At 45.2% G+C, this 23,116-nt stretch overlaps 2 protein-coding genes across 2 annotated transcripts; one reads left to right on the forward strand and one right to left on the reverse strand.

The window, feature by feature from the left end:
• Positions 1-5,252: 5,252 nt before the first annotated feature.
• MTRFR (mitochondrial translation release factor in rescue) lies at positions 5,253-6,504 on the forward strand (the record flags this gene model as incomplete). Its single annotated transcript, XM_082007485.1, has 2 exons — positions 5,253-5,568; positions 6,292-6,504. Exons 1-2 carry the CDS (start codon positions 5,293-5,295, stop codon positions 6,502-6,504), a joined length of 489 nt encoding a protein of 162 aa, XP_081863611.1. The 5' UTR covers positions 5,253-5,292.
• A 1,026-nt stretch (positions 6,505-7,530) lies between these two features.
• CDK2AP1 (cyclin dependent kinase 2 associated protein 1) lies at positions 7,531-22,738 on the reverse strand. Its single transcript, XM_082007600.1, has 4 exons — positions 22,519-22,738; positions 12,515-12,621; positions 11,546-11,672; positions 7,531-8,759 (listed from the first exon to the last, which is right to left on the reverse strand). Exons 1-4 carry the CDS (start codon positions 22,724-22,726, stop codon positions 8,692-8,694), a joined length of 510 nt encoding a protein of 169 aa, XP_081863726.1. The 5' UTR covers positions 22,727-22,738; the 3' UTR covers positions 7,531-8,691.
• Positions 22,739-23,116: the final 378 nt, after the last annotated feature.

Below are 23,116 nucleotides of genomic sequence, written 5' to 3' on the forward strand. Positions count from 1 at the left end.
CACATCTAGACTGGGCTATAAAGAGTGTCTGAAACCAAAACATTCAGGTAGGAAGGTGTCCTTTTATTTGTTTTGTTTGACTGTTTTTTAAATCTGAGGCTCCACGGACAGTTTTTGAGACTTCTGTGAAACACATTTAATAGACAAAGGGCCTATTGTCAAGGTATTTAAATCTGCTGAGTGGGAATCTGTGCCTTCGCTGGAAGAAACACACACCTCAAAAAATAAAATCAAGACCTACTAAGTTAAGACTGTTGTTGACCAATTCTGCCATACAGTTATTTGTGCACATGATACTTGGCTTACTTTTTTCCACAGAATGCTTGTTTTATTATTAATACACAACATTAATTTACAGAGCTTTAAAACTGTTTTGAAAACAGGGGTTTTTTTGCTTTTAAAACTTACCAATTAACAATAAAATGTAGTCAAACAGTAATCCCACAGCAGTTAAAAACAGAAGCTGGTTATCTCAAAGCATCATAAATAAATACACAAATACAAAATACTTATGTGATGGTCTTACAGCGCTCAAAGCAGCAGTTTACAAGAATGGCTGTAGAGAGACTAAAATAGTCTTCCAGTTTCCATGCTTTCACTAAGAAAACACTTGAAATACATTGATTAATCAGTTCTTATACAGTGCTTATTTCAGCATCTTTTACACCCTGGTGAATTGATCCTATGTTCTAACACTGAAGAACAACCTTACCATCATTTCACGGATGGAGGACAAAACCAGACATTAAGAAATATCATCCTAGTAGTCTGTGACAATACTAAGAATAAAGAAGCCTTAAAGAAGCACACCACCTTCAAAGTATGACCATTCTTCTTTACTTACAAGGGCTTACAAGGACATGCTACTGGCTTTTACAGATTTAAGTTTTCATTACTTTTAAGTACCTAGAGATATATCTCTAGCAGATAGTTTCGGAAATGTAAGAAATTTATTTCTGCCAGAAGAAAACTGATGGACAACTGTCCAATTTTTCCCTGGAGCCTCTTTGGCTTTAGCAGAAATGTTTTCCAGGCATTCACTGAAGCTATCTCCTTTGGGTAGGGCTGAAAAGGCAAAGAATTGGAAGGAAGTTATCACAGATACACATATCCCTTTGGCAGAGCTTCTTGGGATAAATCAAAACAGGGGGAAAAAAAAAAGCCTTTCTTCTTTTTCTAGCGGTCAGAAGTCTGGAAAACTTGAAGGTTGTCAGGTACCTAACCTAGCAGATAAAGCAGAAGCTGCAAGACTCTCTGGAGCAGCTGGATGGCAGCGGTGGGGGCTACATCAGGTACCCCCGTCTCCCCAGGATGAAATCATGGGTGGCCTATCTCGGCAGCATAGCAGATGGGTGGGACTAAGCTCGTTTCATAACCTCATTAGAAGTCTGTTCGCAATAAAAAAATATTAAGTGGGCTATAACTAGGCTGAGGAACAGCCAAGCTGTCACCTATTGTTTCCATAGCACAGAACAATCCTTCTAAGGCCAAGTCCCTCCATAAAGGAGCAAGATTAAAAAACAAGCTGCAAGGTATTTTGACTCGTAAGTATCGGTGTTAAATTAGATGCAAACATCTGGGCCAGCACAGACCCGGGGACGGCAGTTCTGCACCTCTTCCTGAGCGACATCCGATTGCTGCCGTTCCTCACAGACCGCCTCGGTCCCCGCTTGCCCTCCCGCCGCCAGGGCCCCATCTCGCCGGCTTCCCCAGCACTTCCTGAGGGACCCTGACAAGGGACAACGAGCTCTGCCCTCTAAAGCCCCGGTCCTCTCGGGGAACGCCCTCGCCCCACAAGCAAAGGCCCCTCTAGGGACCCCTCCCCCTCACAAGTGACCCGCTCTCGCCACGTCTGCCCCCTCAGGGTCGCCTCCCCTCAATTACAACCTCCTCCCCAACTCTTCGCCCCCCCCCTCCCTCCCCCCGCCGCCGCCGCCGCCGCCTCCTCTCACAAGTGACCCCCTCCCTCCAACGCGGCCCCCTCAGGCTCCCCTTCCTTCACAGTTTCCCCTTACCCTCAGCTCTCCCCCCTCAGGGTCCCCTCCCTCCATAAGTGACCCCCTCCCCCAGCTCTGCGCCCGGACTCCGCCCCCACAGCGGGTCAAGCTCCTCCCCCACGCTCCCATTGGGCAGCTGCCCTTCACACTCCGGGATGTTGACGGCACCGTCGCTTCAGATTGGCTGGCAGGCCCGCCACTCGTCGGGAAAAGGGGCGGGGTGGCGGAGGCGGCCTCGCGGCGCTGGGACGCGGCCAAGTGCAGCGGTGCTGCCAGCTCCGGCCCCGCCAGCTGCCCCCGGGGCTCGCCCGGTTCCTACCTGCATTTTTGCGCGTCCACGAGGCGGTGTCTACAGCGGCCCGAGAGCTGCCTCCTCCACCGACCGTTAGGCGATAAACAGGCGCAGCCCACCACCTCCTTCCCCGCGATTGGCGGCCGAGTTTCGAACGTGGTGGGGTAGAGGGCACTCACGACAGAGCCCAGCTCGATGATTGGCTATCTTGACCGCGCGCCAGGCCGTATCTTCCACTCTGATTCGCTACGTGGAAAAGTACGCGCGCCGCCGCGAGCGGATTGGCTAATGTGGCTACGCGCCGCACGGTTTCGCAGATCCTGATTGGTAGTGAATGGAAGGCGTGAGTAATCCCGCCCCCTGCACAGCGATTGGTTTGCCAAGTGCCAATTAGCCTGACGGTAACACCCTCCTCCATGGAATACGCATGCGCAGAGGCGGGCTTGGAGGCGCGAAGATGTGCCCAGCGGTCCGCGCCTGCGCTGTGCGGGCGCAGAAGGGCTGGCGCTCGCCCCGAGTCGCCTGAGGTAAGAGGTGGCGGTGGGGCCGGGGGGCGGCCTGGGCGGAGAGTGTCTCGGGCACGCGGCTTGCTGCCCTCGGCTCCTCCTGAGCCGCTGCGGCCGGGAGTCGGGCTGCGGCGAGGCCTGGTTCGCGATTTCAGTCAGGAGGGGAGGCGGCAGGCCTGGGAGGGCCGGGGTCGTGGCGCAGTGACCGCAGGCTCGGGCGGCCGCTGCCTTTGCCTCGTTACCGGCGTGCGGCAGCGCCTTCGGGCGCTCGGCCGCTGTCAAGTTGTGCTGGAGCCTCTGCCCAAATCTTGCTACTCGCTTTGTTTCCTGGACGCGTGGGACAACAAACGCGGTTGTTTTACTGAAAAACTTGTACAAACAGTTGCTTTAAAGCGCCATTTAATCAACTGTCCAGAGTGCGCGGTGCCGCCGCGCCGATGTGCCTGCCTGCCCTGCGTCCTTTCCACGGAAGCTGAGAACTCCTGGGTACTTCTATAACCGTTGACTAAAAAATGGGAGATTAGTGTTCTTATTGACACAGCTTTTCTGTAGTTTATGCCTAAAAATCTCATAAGCAAAGACTTTAATTTTTTTAGAATTAAAGCATTAAGATCTCTCTTGCATTGTAAGGTATGTGTTTCTTGGAGACTTTCTGTGCTAAGTGAAATGTCGAGCAAACTCTAGTACCTTCTAGGTTTAGTTTTGTTTTATAGTTGTAGTGTCAAGTAGTAGAAATAGGCTTGCAACAAACGCAGTTTTTGTTTTTTTTTTTTACCTTGACTTACCTGTTAAGATCAGGCAGCTCGGCGAGTTGTCAGTCTTGTTTTCAAACCAGGCAGTGCCCATATTAAACCTGCTGGTGAGTAAAGGCTCACTTTAGAACGAGGTAGTAGTTCTGCTATTTTTTTGTGCGTGTGTTTTGCAACAGAAAACCCTATTACTATCTTCTGGTGCCACCAAGTGGACATCTTTACTTGCCAATAAAAGCTTTCTTAAAATTATTTTTATTTCAACAGTTAACGTTCAACTTTGATGGAGGTTTATTGCCAAGTTTCACTTCTTTACATGCTGAAGTGTTTTCTTCTGAATCAAAATATTTCAAGTATAACAGCATGTATTAATTGCTTACCCAATGCCTCGTTGAAGAGTGCTATTTGACAGCAGTAGAACCTGACATTCCTCATTCTCCATGAAGATAATGCACACTTTTATGCATACTTTTCTGCCTTTGTTAATAACTTGGACTGGGAAAAATCACCATCTGAAGTAGTAGTTGAAAACCCAGTGGTCTGCTTACTTCTCCATTCTTTTTCCTCCATCGGAGCCACATGATACACAAAGTTATGAGAGCAGAGCAGGATGGGCAAGCTTGTTAACAGGATCAGCACAGAACAATTCTGACATGAAACGGAGTTTTCTACATTTGCTCTATTAGACCACTCACCAAATCCTATGCGCACTAGAGCCTGACCTCAGAATTTGTAATGCTGTAATGCAGCACGGTCAAAAGACAAGTCTAGATCATGTAATCTGTTTAGATAAGGATTATTACTCCGTTTCCTGTACTAACCTAGCACAAAAAAAAAGAATCTCAGAACTCGGATTCATACATCAGTCTGTAACTGTAAATATACCTACCTGAGTTCTGCTGTGTACTGTTGGTCTGTTTTGACTGAGGAGTCATGCATCATTCTTACAGGTAAAAATCTGTCCTTGCATTCTGACTTGTTTAAATGACTCAAGCTCTGTTCTGCCAGACCTGACTTCTGATACCCACATCCTTTGCACACAAATGTTCTACATACAGTCTTGGGGGTTTTTTTTCAATGTTTTGTTTTCCCTCTACCTCCTCTTTGCAGTCTTCCATGATTGTAAGCCAGCAAACATGGGAAGCCAAGACGTTATTAGGCCAGTGATATCATGTAAAGCAGGTTTGTTGCAGTAGTTTAGAGCACCATTTAAGGCAACTCCAGAGAAGGATTCCTGCACCCTCACCTGTCCTCACTTGGTGTAGTTCCAGCATGTGTCAGCATGTGAACTGCAGGTACTGTTACCAGCAAGATACAACCTGGGCATGAGTGGAGTGTCTGCAAAGGCTTGCCAGTCACACTGTACAGGTTGGACTGCAAGATAGAAATACCCACTCTTTCCTCTCTTCTTTTTTTTTTTTTAAATATCTTTAGTATTTTCCATGTGTTGGTAGGAGTACTAATTTATTTACTGTTTTCCAGATCCCTTTCAACAACAAAATAATAATCTTGGCTATTTTAAGAAACCTGATTGCAGTGAGAACTGAAATACCATTTGGAATAGTAAATATTTCAAGGCAAATGCCTATGAAACCAGTTCAAATGTCCTTGAAAATAAATCTGAATATCAAAAAGTATCGCTCGAGACGTGCAGCTGAAGTAGATAATCTTAAGGATTCTCATGGCAAATGCCATTCTCCACTTCTATTTCAGGTTTCATTCCAGAGAAACTGTGTCCTCATTTCTGTATGAACGTTCCAAGTTTGTTTCATTTTACATTCTTACTGAGAGAAGTACGAACACCATCATGGAGACCATGGATTTTGAGGAAGCAGCAATTTTCTCTGCCCAGAGTGCCCTTACTTCAGGCAGCAGGGAAGAAGAACTCTTTCAATCTCCTTGAACTAACTGAGGCAGAACTAAAAGAACAGTTCATAAGAGGTGATGGCCCAGGAGGTCAAGCCACAAATAAGACAAACAACTGTGTTGTATTGAAGCATATTCCATCTGGGATTGTAGTGAAGGTAATTATATTCTATTTCATTAAGTCACAAATTGCATCGTGTTCTCCAAGTCTCCTGTCATAGTAAAGCGTAATCACAGCACAAACGTCATAGAGGAGAAGTCTGTATGTATTGTAAAGAATCTCGTCAAGAAGCAGTTGTGGCTATTGGTAGATAATAAACCTGGGCTTAGAGCTGATCTTCCCAGGCTTGACATGCAGTACTGTTTTGTAGTTTTCAATAAAATGTATCTATCTTCATTGTAGCTGCCTTTCAGTGGCACTGTCACATTCCCTCTTGTGAGTTTGTTAGAATGACTTCCCTAACAAGTTGGTCGTACTCACTTTGCAGATTCTTTTTAAGCATTACTCTTACCTAATTCTTGTGGATTAATACTTTGAAATTAATCTTTGCTTCTTTACCACAAGGGGAAGACACAGTTAAGTTAAACTCAGAAGCAGCTTTCCAAGGTGATATGGAAGCAATCTTGTTTGCTGACAGACTTAAAGATCAATGCAAAAGCCAGCCTGACAAGTTACCGTAGCAAATAATTATTAGGCAGCCTCTCCAAAATACATCATCTGGATACAAAAGTACCAGCAGTTCTTGGTGGGAAGGATGCTCTTGGCTTGGGGGAGAGGAGAGTTTCTTTACTGTAATAGCAGGAATATGTAGGCTGAAAAGGAAAGCAGAAGAATAAACATGTTAAAGTTCCAGTAAAAATGTCCTATTGTGTTTCTTCAGTGTCATCAGACAAGATCAGTGGAGCAGAACCGAAAGATAGCCAGAGAAATCCTGCAGGAAAAAGTTGACCTTTTCTACAAAGGTGAAGATAGTGATGTTTTTAAAGAGAAGAAAGCATCAGAGAAGAAGAAGCAGGAGAAAAAGAGAAGAGCAAAGGAAAACCTAGAGAGGAAAAAGCATTTTAAAGAGATGCAACAACTGGATAAGAAATAAACATGTGAAGTTCTGACTTGCCCTAGTAGGGTAAAGGAAGCATTTGTCATTATACCTAAACAGTTTTCAAACTCACAGATGATGGAGGGCTTCATAAGCACAACTGAGATGCTGAGTAGTGACCTGCTATTACTGTAAAATGGAAGTGATACAAGCAGTCACGTATTCCTACCTCTGTCTGCCATCATCTCATTAATCACATTTAGCAATCAGTTGTTCTGCCAAGTTCAGAAGATCATAGAACCACAGAATGAGTGTTAGTCAAGATGATAAACCAATCCTTGTTAAAAAGGAACTATAAACTTTCCACTATTAATAATGGAGACAAAAAAAATTCCATAGATATCCTCCTGCCTGGATGGTACCTTACAATGCTTTGTAGGAGTTCCAGTAAATAAGAAGAGCCCTAAAAAGTTCTAATTTTCCATCCTTACTCAGGCAATGCCTCTATAGACATAAATTCTTTATGAACAGTGACCGGGTTTAGATTCCGGTTCTGATAGTGTAAACAGACATGCTGATAAAAGAGATGCTGGTCACTGGCTGCCTCCTTCGGATCCGTTAGCTGAACAAATGCTGTCCAAGTTTAAAGAGAAGCTTTACAAATCTTACCTGGCGTGCTGATGAGCGTTGGGGTGGAAGGCACTCCGGCAAGTGAGGGTTGGTCAGTCATGTTCTTCCAGTTCAAAGGTAAAATTGGGTCATTACAGATAAAGAACACGTGTTGGAAGCTGCCTCCCAAGGTGACAGAATGTAGTTCATCCAAGCTGTGAAATAATTCACTTTGCCTCTTAATACTGTATTTTTTTCAAGTATCAATAGTGCCAGATGTATTAGAAATCCCAGATATCCTAACTTCCTTAGGATTTAGATTTGATTTTACAATAGTGAATTAGTCATTTATTATGTTTATGCTACGCCGCAGTTAAGCTTGGGCGTTTTGTTATCTTCATTCATTTTTTAGATTCACATTTTATGCAAATACATGCAGCTGCTTTTCCTTTGTTCCTGTCACTTTGGAGCCACTAGAGAAGTATACTTTCCTATTTTGATTCTGTTACAAACTCTTAATTGCTTAACCAGAACTTCTCTTTAATTTTTGGACAGCACCCTCACTGGCTGCCACCAAGTTCTCACCTTCAACAGTGAAGGGAGAATGCTTCAAGAAGAGAAGCCATAGTATGTCTTTTGAAAGCAATGGAGGCTACAAGCAACTATACTGCTTTCTTACAGAGATCAACTGCATCCAGACTCTACCATGGATGGAAACTCTCCAGCAATCTTCAGGCCTGTTTCTTTGTCCGTTCCTGAACTTGAGCCTCCTGCATGAAGGTTAAATCTTTATCTGTTGAGAGTTCTTGTTCATGGAGTATGAATCTGATTAAAGTGACTGTACATAGTTTTAATACAAACTGTTAATGAAAATAAGCTTTATTACGTCAAGTAATAAATACATACAAAGATGCAAATAACAGTTTTAGTAATTTATCCAGATTTTTTTTTTTTTTTGCAAACTTTAAACTGAGATCTCCAGCCTTAATGTAGAAATTAGCTTTCCAGGACCTTGTTATTATTTAATAGGTTTCCCTATTTTCCATATAACTCATGCACTTTAAATGGACTTCAAAGCACTAACAGTCATGCAAATGTTTATGCAAAATGAAGAAAAAAGGAAAAATAAGAGGAGGGGAAGGTTATTTCTAAGCAGGGTCTATGCTGTATGACAAATTGTGACTTAGCAGACTACTAGGTACAACATGCTATTCTGCATTTATTAAAAAAAAAAATCCTTAGAGCTTATGTCAAACTTTGAAAGATTGACAGTTTGGGGTTAAGTGAATATAGTCAAAGGAGAGAAAAAAAAAAAACACAGAATGAGACTGTGGCTGGATAAGAAGAGAACTGAAATATAGCCTGGGAGAGAAAGAGCATTCTTCTGCATGCAGTTCAGTTTTCATGTTTTAGAAACATTTTAGGGAGTTTTAACGTCTTTACAAAATGCAAACCCTCAGTAAGTTGAAAAATTCTTGTTTTCTCGTTCTTAACTATACATTTTTGTAAGGGCAAAACAAGAAAGGTAAAACATTCAAAATAAAGGAATTTGTCTGAATGTTTCAAGAGTCAAAAGGAGTAAGTGTTACTTTTTCTTCAACAAGAGATGGAAAATCTTGTAACTGAATTAGCGGGCTAGGATCTTGCATTTCGTTCCGTCTCAGCCAAGCATTCCCGAACTAATCCTCTAGCATGAATAATGCCTGCAAAAGAATTGGACGTATTTTAAATCATCTCATTCAGGTCACACTTGCAATGACAGTTCAGAGAAAGGTTTACATATTTCTGCCCTGAGTTGCCAAGGCTACCACAGCATGCCTCAGAAAAGGGAGAGATCCCCTGCTTCCCAAACATCAGCTGCTGCTAAACAAGTTTGCTTTCCCAAACTGGCATTATAAATTGAAAAGGGTCTAAACCAAGAATCAGAGCATGGTAAGATGTGTAGGTTTGCAGTGACAGGTGTATCTTAATGTACAGTGCAGGCCTATTTAAAATCAGAGACTTAACTAGAAAGGGGGGAAAAAAAAAAAAACCATCTTGCTTACCTGTGAGTTATTTTGCTACAGTGGAGTGAAAAAAAAATACAAAGTTATTTTGGGAGTCAATTTTAGCAAGCTCTAAAAGTCTTAATACCTTGGGATAGTTCTTCTCTGAGAGGATGCATCAAAATCCAAGCCCTCGTAATACTGCTTAAACACAAGTTGGGTTCCTTTAAGAAATTTTTTATGGTGTGTGCAAGAAGTTACCTCCTAACACTGGCTCAGCTCCCAGTGTACATCATCACCACTTTACATACTGCCATATCTACTCTCATCTGATAGACATAATGTGGAATTTTCCACGACAAGTCCTGCTGCCTTGAGTTCCAGCAATCTGGACCTTGATTGTTAATCCTGGAACTAAATCTACATTCGTGTTCACAGAGCTGCTGAAAGAACAGAGCTTGAGATAGATTTTAAAATGAGAGATGGACAGATTTTTCTACAACAAACAAGACAGGACAAGATACAAGGCGATTTCTCTGCTCAATCATTCTCGTTAACAAGGTGGAGAATGGACAATAAGGCAGCAGATTAGGTTTAATCTCTGTTTAGAAAGAATGGATTCTGTTTCTAGAAGGCTGCTAGCCCAGATCACAGCAACAGCCTTTACATCCAAGGAGTACTGACTTGGGACTTGATGGATGCAAGGCTCTGCAGAGAGTTAAACTGACACAGAAAAGCGAAGCTGCATCCCACAGCTGTAGGATGCAGAAACGTGTACTCAAAGCAGCGCATCAGACCTGGACCTGGTGGCAGGACGCCCAGTTTATGCAGCAGAACTACCCTGAATTATGTAGAACACTGGGAATTTGGCCAATTTTAGAGGTCAGTAGCCTCTGTGCTTAGGAGCGGGTGGAGCTGGGGACAGGGACTTTATTCAGGAATAACCTCCACATGGCCATGGAGGCTGCAGTCACGTGGCTATCCTGAATCACTTTTGCTCTCACACTTGCACATGCTCCTTCAGCCATTAGGCTCCCAAAATGGAATGGGAGGTATGGTTGTGACCAAAAGATGGCAGCAAAAAGTATTTATTTAGGATTCTTTGCAACGTTGGCAAGTCACAATGGCAGTATTGAATGTTAAACCTGCATTAGCCAGCAAACTAAACAGTCACTGCAAGAAGTGGCAAAACGGCTTTTCCTCACCGAACTGAACTGTTCAGTTCAGAGCTGCCTGCATCTCTCCCGGTCTCCCTCCGGTTGTCCCCATTAGCCTATTGCCATTCATGATCTATTAATACTGAGTCAGGCAATGCAATAAAGAGAGACTCCAGCAACATTGATTTTAGCTGGGCCAGATTCCACTTACCACTCATCAGCAGACTTTATTGCATCCTTTCCCAGAACAGCTACTACTCATTTTATTGCATGTCATGGCAGATATATTACTCTCCCATAATGGTTGAGCCTTAAATAAAGCTTTGTAGTCTTGGGCAAATGTAAGGGGGATTTGCAAGATGGTGAAGTTAGTCTGTTACAATAACATTCCCATTCAGGGTTGAATGCATGAGCGAAAACTCAGCACAAGAACCAAGGAAAGGGAGGAAAAGGTAACGACACTATACTGGCAAAGGACAGCACTGCCAGCACAACTGCTGTCGATGGCCTTTCAGGGTCATTTCAGGAGCTGGAGCAGTGGAATGTCCCACTGCTCCTTCAGAAATATCCCTCGCACGTCCCCTGCAGAGGACAATGTCAAGCTGATGTCAGCAGCGGGGCATGCGGGGGTTTCTTTTACACTGCAAGGAAAGGGCATTTATTACCCCTTTTAGCTGACAAAGCAAAGCTAGAGAGTCCTCATCAGCTGAGGCCTAAAAGCTTCTGTGTCCCTTACTAGTGGACTCTTAATGACATGCACTTGACAACAGGTAATGGAGCCCAATCAGCCCAACAGTCCAGAGAGGAGAAACGTGTGTGTTTGACATCTCAGTCTGAACAGCTGTCGCTAACAACCTGGTTTTTTAGCTCTTCTCTCCGCCAGCCTTATGGTGAATTACCACAATGTAGTATTACTTTAGGCAAAATGCACTTCAGTAAACAATCTTGTGTCAAGTAGGTGGGTGATGTATATGGGAAGAAGTAAACAATGCTTGGCTGTGTATTTTGGAGACTGTGGAGAAAAGGGAATTGAAGGGACAAGTCACCAGGAACCTGAAAGAACATATCCATTAGACGCCTTAAGTGTTCTAAAATAAGGTTTGAATTATTAACTGAAACTCCCCTTGTGCACATGAAACATACTGTGTCACTGGTTTATGTATCAAATACAGCATGAATGGAGTATCCCAAGGTTTCAGTGGCTTGCTACTACACCTAGTTTAATGATGAGCTCAAGACAGCTGTCTCCGTTTGAAGGAAACAGTTGTCATGAAGCTGTATACAAGCAGTCGGTGCACAAAGCATATAGGACATGAGGCGGGGTGAGTTAATAAATTTAAATGTTACCTCTTTTTAGCCTCTCCATCGCACTTTTACTCCCAGCGTATGTGGGTCTAATCTCTTTTCCTAATTCTTCTATGATAGCTAGAAGTTCTGCATATTTGCTTTGCGGTACTTGACTGCTGCTGGTACCCTGTAGTTGAAAGTAGATTAATCTCAATCAAATACTGCTAAAAACAAAACAATTACAGCATACAGCAACTGGAAATTCATGGAGGACCAGAAACAGCCCTGGAAGCCACTTTTGGGAAAAAAAAATAATAATTTCAGGTTTATTACATAAACACGATTTTCTTTTTACGGCTGCTGCTACAGTTGGACACAATGCTACATGCCCTTCAAAAAGTGGGATCAAGTGGGAGGATGCAGCTGCAAGACTGGGACTTTAGGTAAAACAGAAGCTAAAGCAGTCTTGCAAGAACAGCAAACTGGGATCTGCTTACTTAACTCTGTTTCTGCTTTTTCAATGTTTAGGTGTATATTTTGTGGAGAAGTTAGCTAGGCGAGAAGAGTGAGAAGCAAATAAAACATAACAGGATTTCCCTTATGATGTGGGCAGTTTAGTCAAATACATTTCACAGGAAGTTTACTGTCGGATTCCTGAAGCAGACCATAGGACTGTCTGTGACACATGCTTCATAAGACTAAATTTTAGAGTATAAATTTGCCAAGAAAAACAGAATAGAAATATTAATTTTTTAACAATAATTTTAGAATATGTTAGAGCCCTTACTATCAGAACATAACTCAAGACAGGGGCGGGACTAACAGTTAATTAGTAACCAATCTCACTCAGCACTCTGCTTAGTCTAATTTGATCCCAAGACATGTGCAATGAATCAGTCTGCCATTTGGGTTTGATTTCAAATCTTGGTGGGAGGGAGGAACACCTCGGATTACAGGCTACAATCCACGCTACTATGCAAACGTGGGATCAGTGATCTGATTAAAGAAAAACAACAAGCAGAGCTGTACCTGCATCCCTTGTGTGTAGCCTAGAGATGGGGGTCCATAGTCATTTATAAGCTGTCTATATTGCGCAGATGTTGCCATACTTGTGGAAGGTGAGTGAACACTCCCAGCTGTAGAGAGAAAAGAAGGGGGGAAAAAAATCTGTTATTATCTAAAGATTAATTAGTCTGTTGCATTGGGACACATTTTAATCACGTTTTTCTAAACGTGACCTCTCGCCTTTGTCTAAGCTCACTAATGACATTTCAGAGTCACACTCTTTGCTAGGAAGAGAATGGTTAACTTAATGCTTCTCTAACATTTGCTGTACATTTGAAAATAGCACAGCCTCCAACATTACCAGTGCAAATTGTTTGCCTAAAAGTGAAACAGAGTGTAGCATGACAGGTTGTTCTGCCTAGACAAACTGTAAATATTAAGGAGCCCTATTTTTGCATATATACATTCCACATAGATGAGTCTAATGTAATGTGCTATTTTTACTTTTTCAGTGCAAGTTATCTGAAAGTAATTTTGCAACTCAAAGTGTCATCACATGGTCAATGCAAGTTACCCTCAGTACTATTTTCAGCCAATGCCAAAACTATTCATAGGGAACAGTCAGTTGAGGTATATCAGATCTGCTGCTCATTGTATGACATCAGAAGCGACGAGTGCTACTACTATTCCTCTTTGTGTGATATCAGATGTTTTTACTCAGACAAATTGTGCTGTATAAGTAAACCAAAGGAAAAATAACATCACTTCGGTTTATGGTTACTTTTTCTGAAGTTGGAAAAGATTATATTCAGATCTACAGGGTTTTGAGTTGGCTATGAGTTACAGAAACAGACTCTAATGCCATCATTGACAAAGTGCTCCAGAAATGAACAATCTAAACACTTCTTCCCCCTCGCCCCGCAACAGTAAGAATTTGGGTTTGAGAAACAACTTTTACATTTTTCTTAGGGGGCTTAATTATGCTGCCCATTTCACAACAGTGCCAGAGGACCTGCTGGTTATGGACTGCACACTCAGGACTAAGGGAGCATTACACCACTTGACTTGTTCACTCTTGCAGCTGAAGTGCCCCAGTATCCACTGATGCTGCTGTCTTCGCCTGTAGGCACAGACACAGACTGCCTGCTGTCTGGAAAAATCTTCCCCCTTACGAACTCCTTTGCTGAAAATTCCCAACTGTCTTTCATATGAGGAACAGATCTCATTTACCAGCCTTCATTTAAATCTAAATTAAACTGATGCTAAAAGTCACTGGGGCTCAGAACTATGTAAATCTCTCGCTTTGTTTTAAAGTTGCAAGTGATCGCATTCATGTTTTCCCCTCACTATGAGAAGAAAGAGCTGGCAGTTACTAACCACTATGCTGAACACAGTGGAACAGAGTCTTGTTCTCAGTTGGGAAGGCTCTTTCCACTTTAGAATTAATCACAGGATATCACTGTGGTATTGTCTTCATTACAAGAAGAGAGTGGGTTCTTAATTTTTACTAGTTAACCAGATGTGAAATCCTAAAAAAGGCAAATTGGGCTGGTCACTAGGTCACCTTAAAAAAGCAAGGTTTCTCTTTGTTTTTAACTAAGCTGCTGAATTTTATGGCATTACAATCTGCATTTCTGTCGCTAAGGTGTCACGTGGAGCTAAGGGTCACATTTTGCTACAGCATAGTAAAACCACAAAAAAATAAACAACACACCCATAGAGTATGGCACTGTGAAGGAACACCACAGTTGTCAGCTATTCTCTCAACTGTTTCTTCACATTATCAGCTCAAAATATATGCACAACTGTAAGATTTCTGTATGTACAACTCAAGTCAGTATTTCACGAACAGATGACAGTTATCAAACATGACACAACAGCAAACCACATCTTTTCCTCCAAGGACTTCAAAAAGCTTCAAAAACATTAATGAGCCCCTTGTGCTGCAAGGTAAGAAGGTTTAATTACCTCAATTAAGCAGAGAAAGACTTAAGTGATTTTTCCTCACATACAATAAAACCAAAGACCCATCCTGCAAAGACTTGTTCCTGAACTGTTATTGCAAGCAGTCACATACAAGACCTGGGAGCTCCAAACTGGTTCAGAACTAAGGCAAGGGCTCCGATGACCAGGCTGAGGAATCCTGCTCCACCCACTGAGCAAACCTTAGCTGCAGCCCATGCAAAACAAAAAATCAATTTATCACCACTATACTGGTTAAGGATAATATAGTACAGATAATTTAGCGATTGTTTCAGATTATGTTGATTTAAGCAATGACACGTGCTTGATCTGTACGAAAGAACGCAGCAGGGAACATCTAGGTAAGAAAGAAAACCCTGCTAGAAACATGATGTGCCAAGACAAAGCAGTGAATCCAGGAGCTGACCAAGAAAGTTTCACAGATGTGAAAGCCAGCAACATACGGCATTGCCGTGGACAGTAGTTCGTCTCAGCATGTGAGCTTGAATCCAGCAGTGACTCAGTCAACACTGAATGACAAAATCAAACAAGAACTTTCAGTAGGCAACTATGAGTAAGAACCTGCCACTAGAGTTGGAGCATCGCTCCCGATGTGAATTAGCAGTCAGATCAGTAGAGTTGCGTCGCTTCAGCAGCCAGGGGTGCTGTATTGTCTACTGTACCCATGACATATGCAGAGCTGTGCTGCAGACACTAGAGGCCATTGCTGAGTACGGCATGCCCTGCCAAATGACAGATCGTGGTAACCATGGTGAGTTTACCCGTTTCTTTGCAGTCTGCATCAAAAATGTAATAAGACATAATGCCATGCGCCGACCACTTTATCAGCAGCAGCAGCAGGCCCAGAGAACAAAGAAAAGGATTTGACTTGGCCATGGTACCAGTCTCCATACACCCATGTCAGAAGTTGTGCCAGTCAAACTCAGCGGGGGGGGGGGGGGGGGGGAAGAAAAATCCTTGATTTCACCTCAATTTAAGATGATGCAATCTTGAAAATTAAATTAATTGTGGGGGTATTAGTATCTCACAGGGTAACGGACCTTGAGCTTTTTGACCTATCACTTTGTATGTTAATCTCAAGGAGAAGCCCAGGGTCTTGGATGACTATTACTCAATTAACTCAAAATACATCTGCATGTCTGAACAACCCGTATATCTCAGGATAAAAAAAAAATAAAAGAAATAAAAAAAAATCACCAGCTATTGCTATTACAGTTAGCAACAAAAATTAGGCCAGCAAGTCTCACAGTCGATACCCAGTCAAAAATCAGTGTGATGATTAGGTATTCACTGGAGAGCAAAAAAGGAGGGGGGAATCTAAATTGAGGCTTGCTCTCTCACGTTAAAATGACAATGGAGACAAGACAGTTAAGAATTGACAGAATCGAAAAAGGAGTGTGCTTGGTACTGAATTTAAGTGACACCCTGGATCACATCCCAAATTGTCTTAGTGCTTGCTGCTGTTTAAAACCTAAATTAATATACACACTTTCCTCCCTCCACTTTCCTAATTAAATGTACACAAAACCTTGTATATACCCATTTATTCTTGTGCCAACGTCTTTTATTTCTGTATTCAAACAGAAGACTGCCAGAAGCATTTTTGCCCACAAAAATATAGCAATTTTCTTGTTAATCTATATTAAGGGGGGGGAGGGGGCATCTAACAATACAGCAAACAGAAATGAGATTTTTGTGTCAAAATCTCTTCCTTCCAGCAGCCTCTCCCAGCCCAACAAAGGATCTTGACTCAATCTTTGTTTGCCTAAACTCCCACTGACCAGGAATCTTCCCATTACTTTCCGACAGGTTTGTAGGGATCCCTTCAGCTCCTTTGCTACTGTCTACAAGCCTGAGCTGTGATACCAATTTGCTGGTCTAAGTTTTAATTCTTAATTCTATTGCTGCTGCTTGCTGGCAAAATAACAGGCAAGGCACCCTGGGGTACTCTCACCTGATCTGCTCCCAGCAGGTGCCATGGCATCTACACAGCTCAACTGCCACCCTGTTTACTCTCATGAACAGCGAAGTAAAATCAGGAATGGTTACTCAACTCACCAAGTTACTCATATAGAACTGACTTAACCAAGTCAAGAGCCAACCCCACTGGACATACGTCTCTCTACTGCCCTGTACTTTGAAAGGTCCTATAAAACTGCATAGGTAAACTGCCATTTTACAAGTTCTTTGTACACATGAACCATGACAGCATGTAAGGAGAGATACCTGTAGCCTGGAGTTTATCCGAGGTACATGGTATAGTGTGTGGAATCTCACTGCTTCTGCATCTATTTCATAGTCTCTTCAAGCTGAGGTTGTTGGCAACATAAAGGCTGTTGCCCTTTAGATGGCTAGTGGTCACTACCTCTTTATATAAAGCCTGGTGCTGGCGGTTACTGCCTCTGCCACACAACTGGAGGACATTCTTCATCTGCTTCAGATGACAGCAGTTTGATTCCTGATGGCATGTGGTATGAGACAACCAGGCTGGAATATTTTAACTGAGAGGATGTAACTTCTGTCCTAAACTGGACAACTTTGCAACAAAACACACAAGAAACATTCATATACGCTGCTCTGGCAAGATACACTGCAAGGCAAGCATCTTCCAGCACAGAGGAGACGTAACATCTTCAACCAGCACAGCCATTTCTGCAGCAAGCACGTGAACACAGCCTGAATCGCAGTTGTAGTGTTTTGGCTGACTACAAGAATATTCGATTCCTTAGCCCTCTATGCACTTTGGCTTAAGCTCAACAAAAACTTCTTGCCATCCATGGGACACCACATGCATGTCTACACAAGTAGATCTACTGCACAGGCAAGCCATACACAGAACTCTACAGGAGCTGCCAACCCAGAGTGAAAGCTGACAGCCCCCATTTCCCCCAACCTTCCAATAAATCTTTTAATTTAAAATAATGGACCCCGTTCTCATTTGCACAAAACATTCCTTATAGCACTGGCTGTGAAAGTTGTATTTTTACCCACTATTTCCCCCTTAAACAGCCCTTACGGTAGAAACAGACCTTTCTTTGAATAAAACTATTTCCTTTTAAAAAAAATCCAGTGCACACACACATAAATATGTTCTCAAGAACTAGGACATTCTTTATCATAACAGGCAGAGGCCTTGCTCTTTTGATCTGTCACACTCTGGGCCTTTCCTCTAGTACTCACGTTCTATTTAATCTCTCCATGTGGATAACGGTCATGTTTTATGTCTCCTCTTCCTACTCCCCTGCCTTTTTTTTTTTTTTTTTAATCAGGAAAAGAAGAGACAGTCACTTGGACTCCCCACCATTCTTCCTTTCTAGCTTAAGACACAAGCTATTTCTATAATAGGAAGTTACTTGGCACAACAGGAAAGGATCAAAAGATGAAAGCATTTGGTACATGTATACCACACGTAGTTGGGGGGAGTGGGTATGACTTAAGACTAGATTTTAGTCTGGTCCCCCAGATTAAGTGTCTGTATCATGGGCACGGTTCAAAGCTGTCCAGTCTTTGGCTTGGACCCTTGTGTTAGCATTAAGGGATGGAGAATTAGTGGTGCCCAACTGGAGCAGAGCTACTGGTTTACTTTTATCCAAAAAGCATCAAGTTAGCATGACCCCAAACCACTCTGCAACTCAACCAACACGTGATAGGTGGGGGCGAGGAGGAGATCTGCTGATTGCGAAAACCACACCATTGCTCTGAAGCCAAAACACATCAAGCTAAAAATGCCAAACGTCCAAACAAGTCCACTTGAAAATTGCCAATTCTGAAACATGTTTAGGGTGCTTCTTTTCAGGTAATTTTTAACTTCAAACGGAGTTCAAGAGATCAGGGAACGAGCAAATTTCAGTTTGAATCGGAGGGGGGAATGTATTTCCTTGAAATTATCCCTTCTGCCAAGGCATGAACACTTTGCTCTCCGTTCTGCCTACCAATAGTATTCTTTCCAGTACTCTCACTCCAAAACCAACCTCTCAGTATGGACAACAATATCAAACATAAGCTGTCTCTTTAAAGGCCGACAAGCAAACCATTTGCTCATCCCAGTCTGCACTGCAGTCTTAATAATATAAGGAACGGCCTAGTGTGCTTGGCATCATTTCTCAGGACTGAATGAAATTGGTCTCTCCAGTTGCAAGCTACAGCCCTAGTTAGGGAAATTATTTTCATTTCACCTCTCAGTAAGAACTTCCACTTTTCACCAAGAAACTTGCGGTTGCTGTGAGGTGCAGCAGGTGCGCAGAGAACCCTGTTGGTCCTCAGCTACTGCAGTACCTGTTGTACAGGTCACCACTTGTTCATGTGGAGCCAAGACACAGCTCCTTCCCTTGTCCCAGTCTGCTGGAATTTGTTTTTCCAGATCCTACATACAAGAGTTTTTAAGCTTTATTACAGGAACAGGGTTTTATCTTGAAACCTGGCATTTCTGCTAGCATTAGAATAAAACCAAAGAAAAATCTCAAGCTGTTTCTTCTGGCTTCAGTATCTTAAAACTACTTTTCTCTGACCTGTGCATGCTCTGAACAAAATAGGAATGCTGGTGAATATCCACAACAGAGCCAGAAAACACATGGAAACAAGGGGAAAGACAAACTACAGACCAGTTCGCAGCTGATTTAAATCTCTCTGAGTCCACTGAAGTAGATGGAGATGCTCTACTTTACCTCAGCTCCGCAGCTGGCCCTCTTACAGAGAGATAGAGTCTAACAATGTAAAACACAAGACAGATGACGGAAAAACAGTACTTCACAGGATTCAGTATGATAAGCAAGAGAATACAGACAAATCAAAACATGGCTGTTAGAAAAGGTAGCAGAGGTTCCCCTGGGACATTGCAGGGTCAGAAGAGTCTGGGAAGGTAAAGCCACAGCGTCACAGGTCCCTCATAGAGCGCCTTTTTACCACGCCGGCAGAGAAGGTGCTTGTGCAGGAGATTAAACAAGGGCTCCCCAAGCAGAGCTTGGAACCGACAGCCTGGAGTGCTACACGCAGGGGCCCAATGCCCAGAGCACAGGCCCTCCAGGAAGGTGACTGATAATTCCAACAAAACACTGCAAGCCTGGTTGCAGACACCCTGGGCCAGGTGTCACCACTGACCTGGGCAATAGAGGAATAGGCACCAAATTCTGCTGTGACAACCCTTTCTCCTTCCCTCAGCCTGGTGTAAGGCAGAGAAGTCAGCATCCGGATGCTTCTTCCAGCATCCTGAGTCACTTGCGGAGCAGCTGCATTTTCCTCACCCGCAGTCATCCCCAGATCTGCCGACAACCCACAGAGGCTTCCTCCCCATATTTCCTCCCCCCAAATAGCTCCTCTCTCTCAGCACTTCAGGTTTCTGAGTCCCGAACGTGCTCCGTGCAGGAACACAGCACAGCCACCCATCAACCACAACCGCTTCATCTCACTGATCCACTTACTGCGCACAGTTCAAACATGATTTTGCAGAGTGGCCACTCTCAGCCTAAACTTGAAAGGAGTTAGCTCTGCAGCAAGGACGCAGCTCCAGAAGCTGAGTCAACACTGCCTTTCCATATAGTCCTGCACCAGAAGCCCTGCACTGCAGGGAAGCGGCATTACCTCCCAGAGGAAAATCCCTGTGAGATCCACAGCTGGCCAGAGCCCTCCGTCGGACGAGACCAAAATATTCAGCATTCATGCAAAGAGGCTTCTGCAGGGCTGATTTCAGGCCAAAAGGGACAGATTTCCTGTTTTCCTCTCCTCTGCAGGACAGGGCAGGGGGGGGTCCTTCACCCCAGGTTCGGAAGCAAACCTAGGATTTTTCCTCCTGGCTGGCAGGCATTTAATTTAAGCACAATAAAGCAGCGATCTCCTTCAACTCAGAATTAAGCTCCAGAAAGGAGGGGGCCATTTGCAGTCATATCACTCTGAATGCGATATGTGCAACTGCAAGGACTGCTTTGTCTAACTCCCTTGGCCTTAGGCCACGGTGCTGGCAATACCACTAGCTAGAGGAAGAGCTGGTGCGTGAGGATAATGGCAGAAGACAGGGAGGGAAGAGAGAGCCCATTTTGGATTCAGAGGAGGACGTTCCTTCATTGAAAAGATTCTGGGGGTGTTGAGGATGATCCGAACTCAGAAGAGAGGATAACTTAGACAGGAATAGTTCCAGCATGACAGCAAACTGCTGATAACTTGCCATTACAAGAAAAAAAAAGGGGGGGGGGGGTGTTAAACTGCATGGAAGAATCTAAAACCCCGATCGCAGCCAGAGCGTTTGGAAGCACACAGCCACGGCAGCAAGAGGACTGGAGACAGAAACTTCACCGCTTAGCTCGCATTGTGAGCAGCATGCCCAACCCGGGATTTTGCAGCCCTCACTCACAGAGCAGCCAGACTCGGATCCCCCCCATCGCATGACCTAATCCCCACCCCTCACCCACCATCGCAAAATACCACCTTTGTTTTCCCTGCAATTTTACGGCTGTTCCGGAGAGCAAGGCACAGGTTCTCGTGGGAGCCGACAGCAGAACGGTTTCCCTTGCTGGGCTTTTGTTTTGTTTCTTTTTTCCTCCGGTGACACTTCTGCTTTTTGTCAAAAACCCTTTAGCACATCCCCTGCTTCCTGATCCCTTTGCAGAGCTGCGCTCGGGCCCACGGGGCTCGCCACACACAACCCAGGCACACCGAGTCTTTTCACGCTCGCAGCCCCACCGAGCTCAGCTCCACGCAGGATCAAAGTGTCTGAGGCACAGGGACCTCGGTTCATCCACCAGCTGGTGACGATTCCTTGCAGTAAAATACGACTGCCACTCTCCCGGTAACTAGCACAGAGGTGCATCTTGTTGATCCCTTTGGTTCATCAATCTCCCAGGATTATAACCACAAACGGCGCTATAAAAATCACCCAGGCAGATTTCCCTCCCTCCTAAACCCAACTGCAAAACTTTCCCTTCTCAAAAAAAAAAAAAAAAAAATCATCCTGCTTTCTGGCTGCGGATGGTCTGATGCCAACCCTGCAGGCTGGGGCTGCGGGGAAGGGAGAGGAGGATATTGTTTTTTTAAGTCAGAACCAACTTCTCCATTTTGGTTCTGTTAAATACTAGCCGACGCACACAGATTAGCGAGATCCCCTCCAAATATCCCACAGCGAAGCAATTGCTGCTGCGGCTTTGTTCAGACTGCACCGATTTACACACACTCCCCGCGAGCGAGACCCACTTTTACAGCCGACACCTCAGCACAAGAAAAAACACTCGCCAGCTGTTACCTTCGGAAATCGGGGAGGAAACAAAAAAGGGGGGTGGATGTAGTTTAAAAAAAAAAAAAAGTTATTGCCATCAAGGAAACTTTTTTGAGAGGGAAGTTGGAAAGACTGCTGTACAGATCCAGGGAAGAGGAATAATTTTTTGAAAGGGCTTTTGTAAGAAATAAAGCGCAACTGCTCCCCCCCCTTTCCAAAAAATCCCCAGCGAGCAGAGAGGGCTCCTCCGCCCGGACTGTTCCGCGGAGCCGGGAGGCTCTGAGGTGGGAGCGGGGATCGGGGGTCCTCCCCGAGGCGCTGGCGGCCCCTCCCCGGCGGCGGAGGCTGCGGGCGGGGGTCGCAGGCGGCCCCTCCGCCTGAGGAGCGCGGCTCGGGTGGCCCCTCCGCCTGAGGAGAGCGGCCCGGCGGCCGCGCGCGTGAGGCGAGGCGCGGCGCGGCGCGAGCGGCACTTGCGGCGTCCCGCCAGCAGCGGTCCTCGCTGAGGCGCCGGCGGAATATTCCTGATCCAGATCAATCAGCCGCCCCGGGGAGCCGAGCATGGAGGAAACCCGGCGGCCGGAGCCCCGGAGAGGCGGCGGCGGCGCGGGGCCGGCCCGGCGGGCGCGGCGCCCCCGCGGAAGGGCGGCGCGGTGCGGGTTAACGGCGCCGGCCGGCGGGCGGGCGCTGGTAATGGCGGCGCGGAGCCGGCGCGGAGCCGCTGCCCCGCCATACCGGACCGGGCAGAAACTCGAGTCCGGGGCTTCCCCCCAGGTGCCAGTGCGGCACCGCGGCGCCCCGCCGCACGCCTCCCAAACTTGCCACCCAGTTGCCGCCGCGGACTTACCGGGGTTGAGGGGAGTCCCAGGGATGTGGGCGTTCAAGTTGGGCTTGTAAGACATTCCCAGAGACATGGCCAGCGGGAGGAGGAGAAGCGTCCTGAAATTCAGTGAAGCGTCTCCGTGTCTCCCAGACACTTTGGGTTGTTTACAGCAGTAGCAGCACCGGCAAATATGGCCGTCAGTTATATTGACACCCACAATGCAATATATCATCCATACATCATGAGGAGACGCGGATCCAAAAACTTTGGGGGAGACGAGGCAGCCACCCGCCGCGGCGGCCCGGCGCCCCGCGCACCTCGGCGCGGAGGGGGCGCGGAGGGGGCGCGGCGGCGGGGGGTGCCGCGGCCATCCCCTCACAGACAATGGAGCTCCCCTCAGGGACGCCGCCGTGAGAGGAGCCGGGCGGGGAGGGGAGGGCGGGCGGCGGGGGAGCCCGGCGACGGCGGGAGGGGGGGCGTTTTAATTAACTTCGGAAAGTTTTGGCACAACTTCTCATTTAAATCGGCTCAGCCTGCGCCGTGCGGCGGGGGGGCCGCGGCCAGCAGCCCCTGTCAGAGGAGAAAGGCTGACGCGTCCCTCAGGGTGGCCCCAGTGTCGCTG

Source organism: Phaethon aethereus (assembly GCF_964289735.1).
Source record: "Phaethon aethereus genome assembly, chromosome: 17".
NCBI classification, from domain to species: domain Eukaryota; kingdom Metazoa; phylum Chordata; class Aves; order Phaethontiformes; family Phaethontidae; genus Phaethon; species Phaethon aethereus.

Coding starts and splice junctions, on each gene's coding strand:
- CDK2AP1 (XM_082007600.1), bottom strand. CDS start 22,726: ATGATATATTGCATTGTGGGTGTCAATATAACTGACGGCCATATTTGC. Junction 11,673..12,514: donor GCTACACACAAGGGATGCAG/GTACAGCTCTGC, acceptor TTTCAACTACAG/GGTACCAGCAGCAGTCAAGT. Junction 8,760..11,545: donor GATGGAGAGGCTAAAAAGAG/GTAACATTTAAA, acceptor ATTCTTTTGCAG/GCATTATTCATGCTAGAGGA.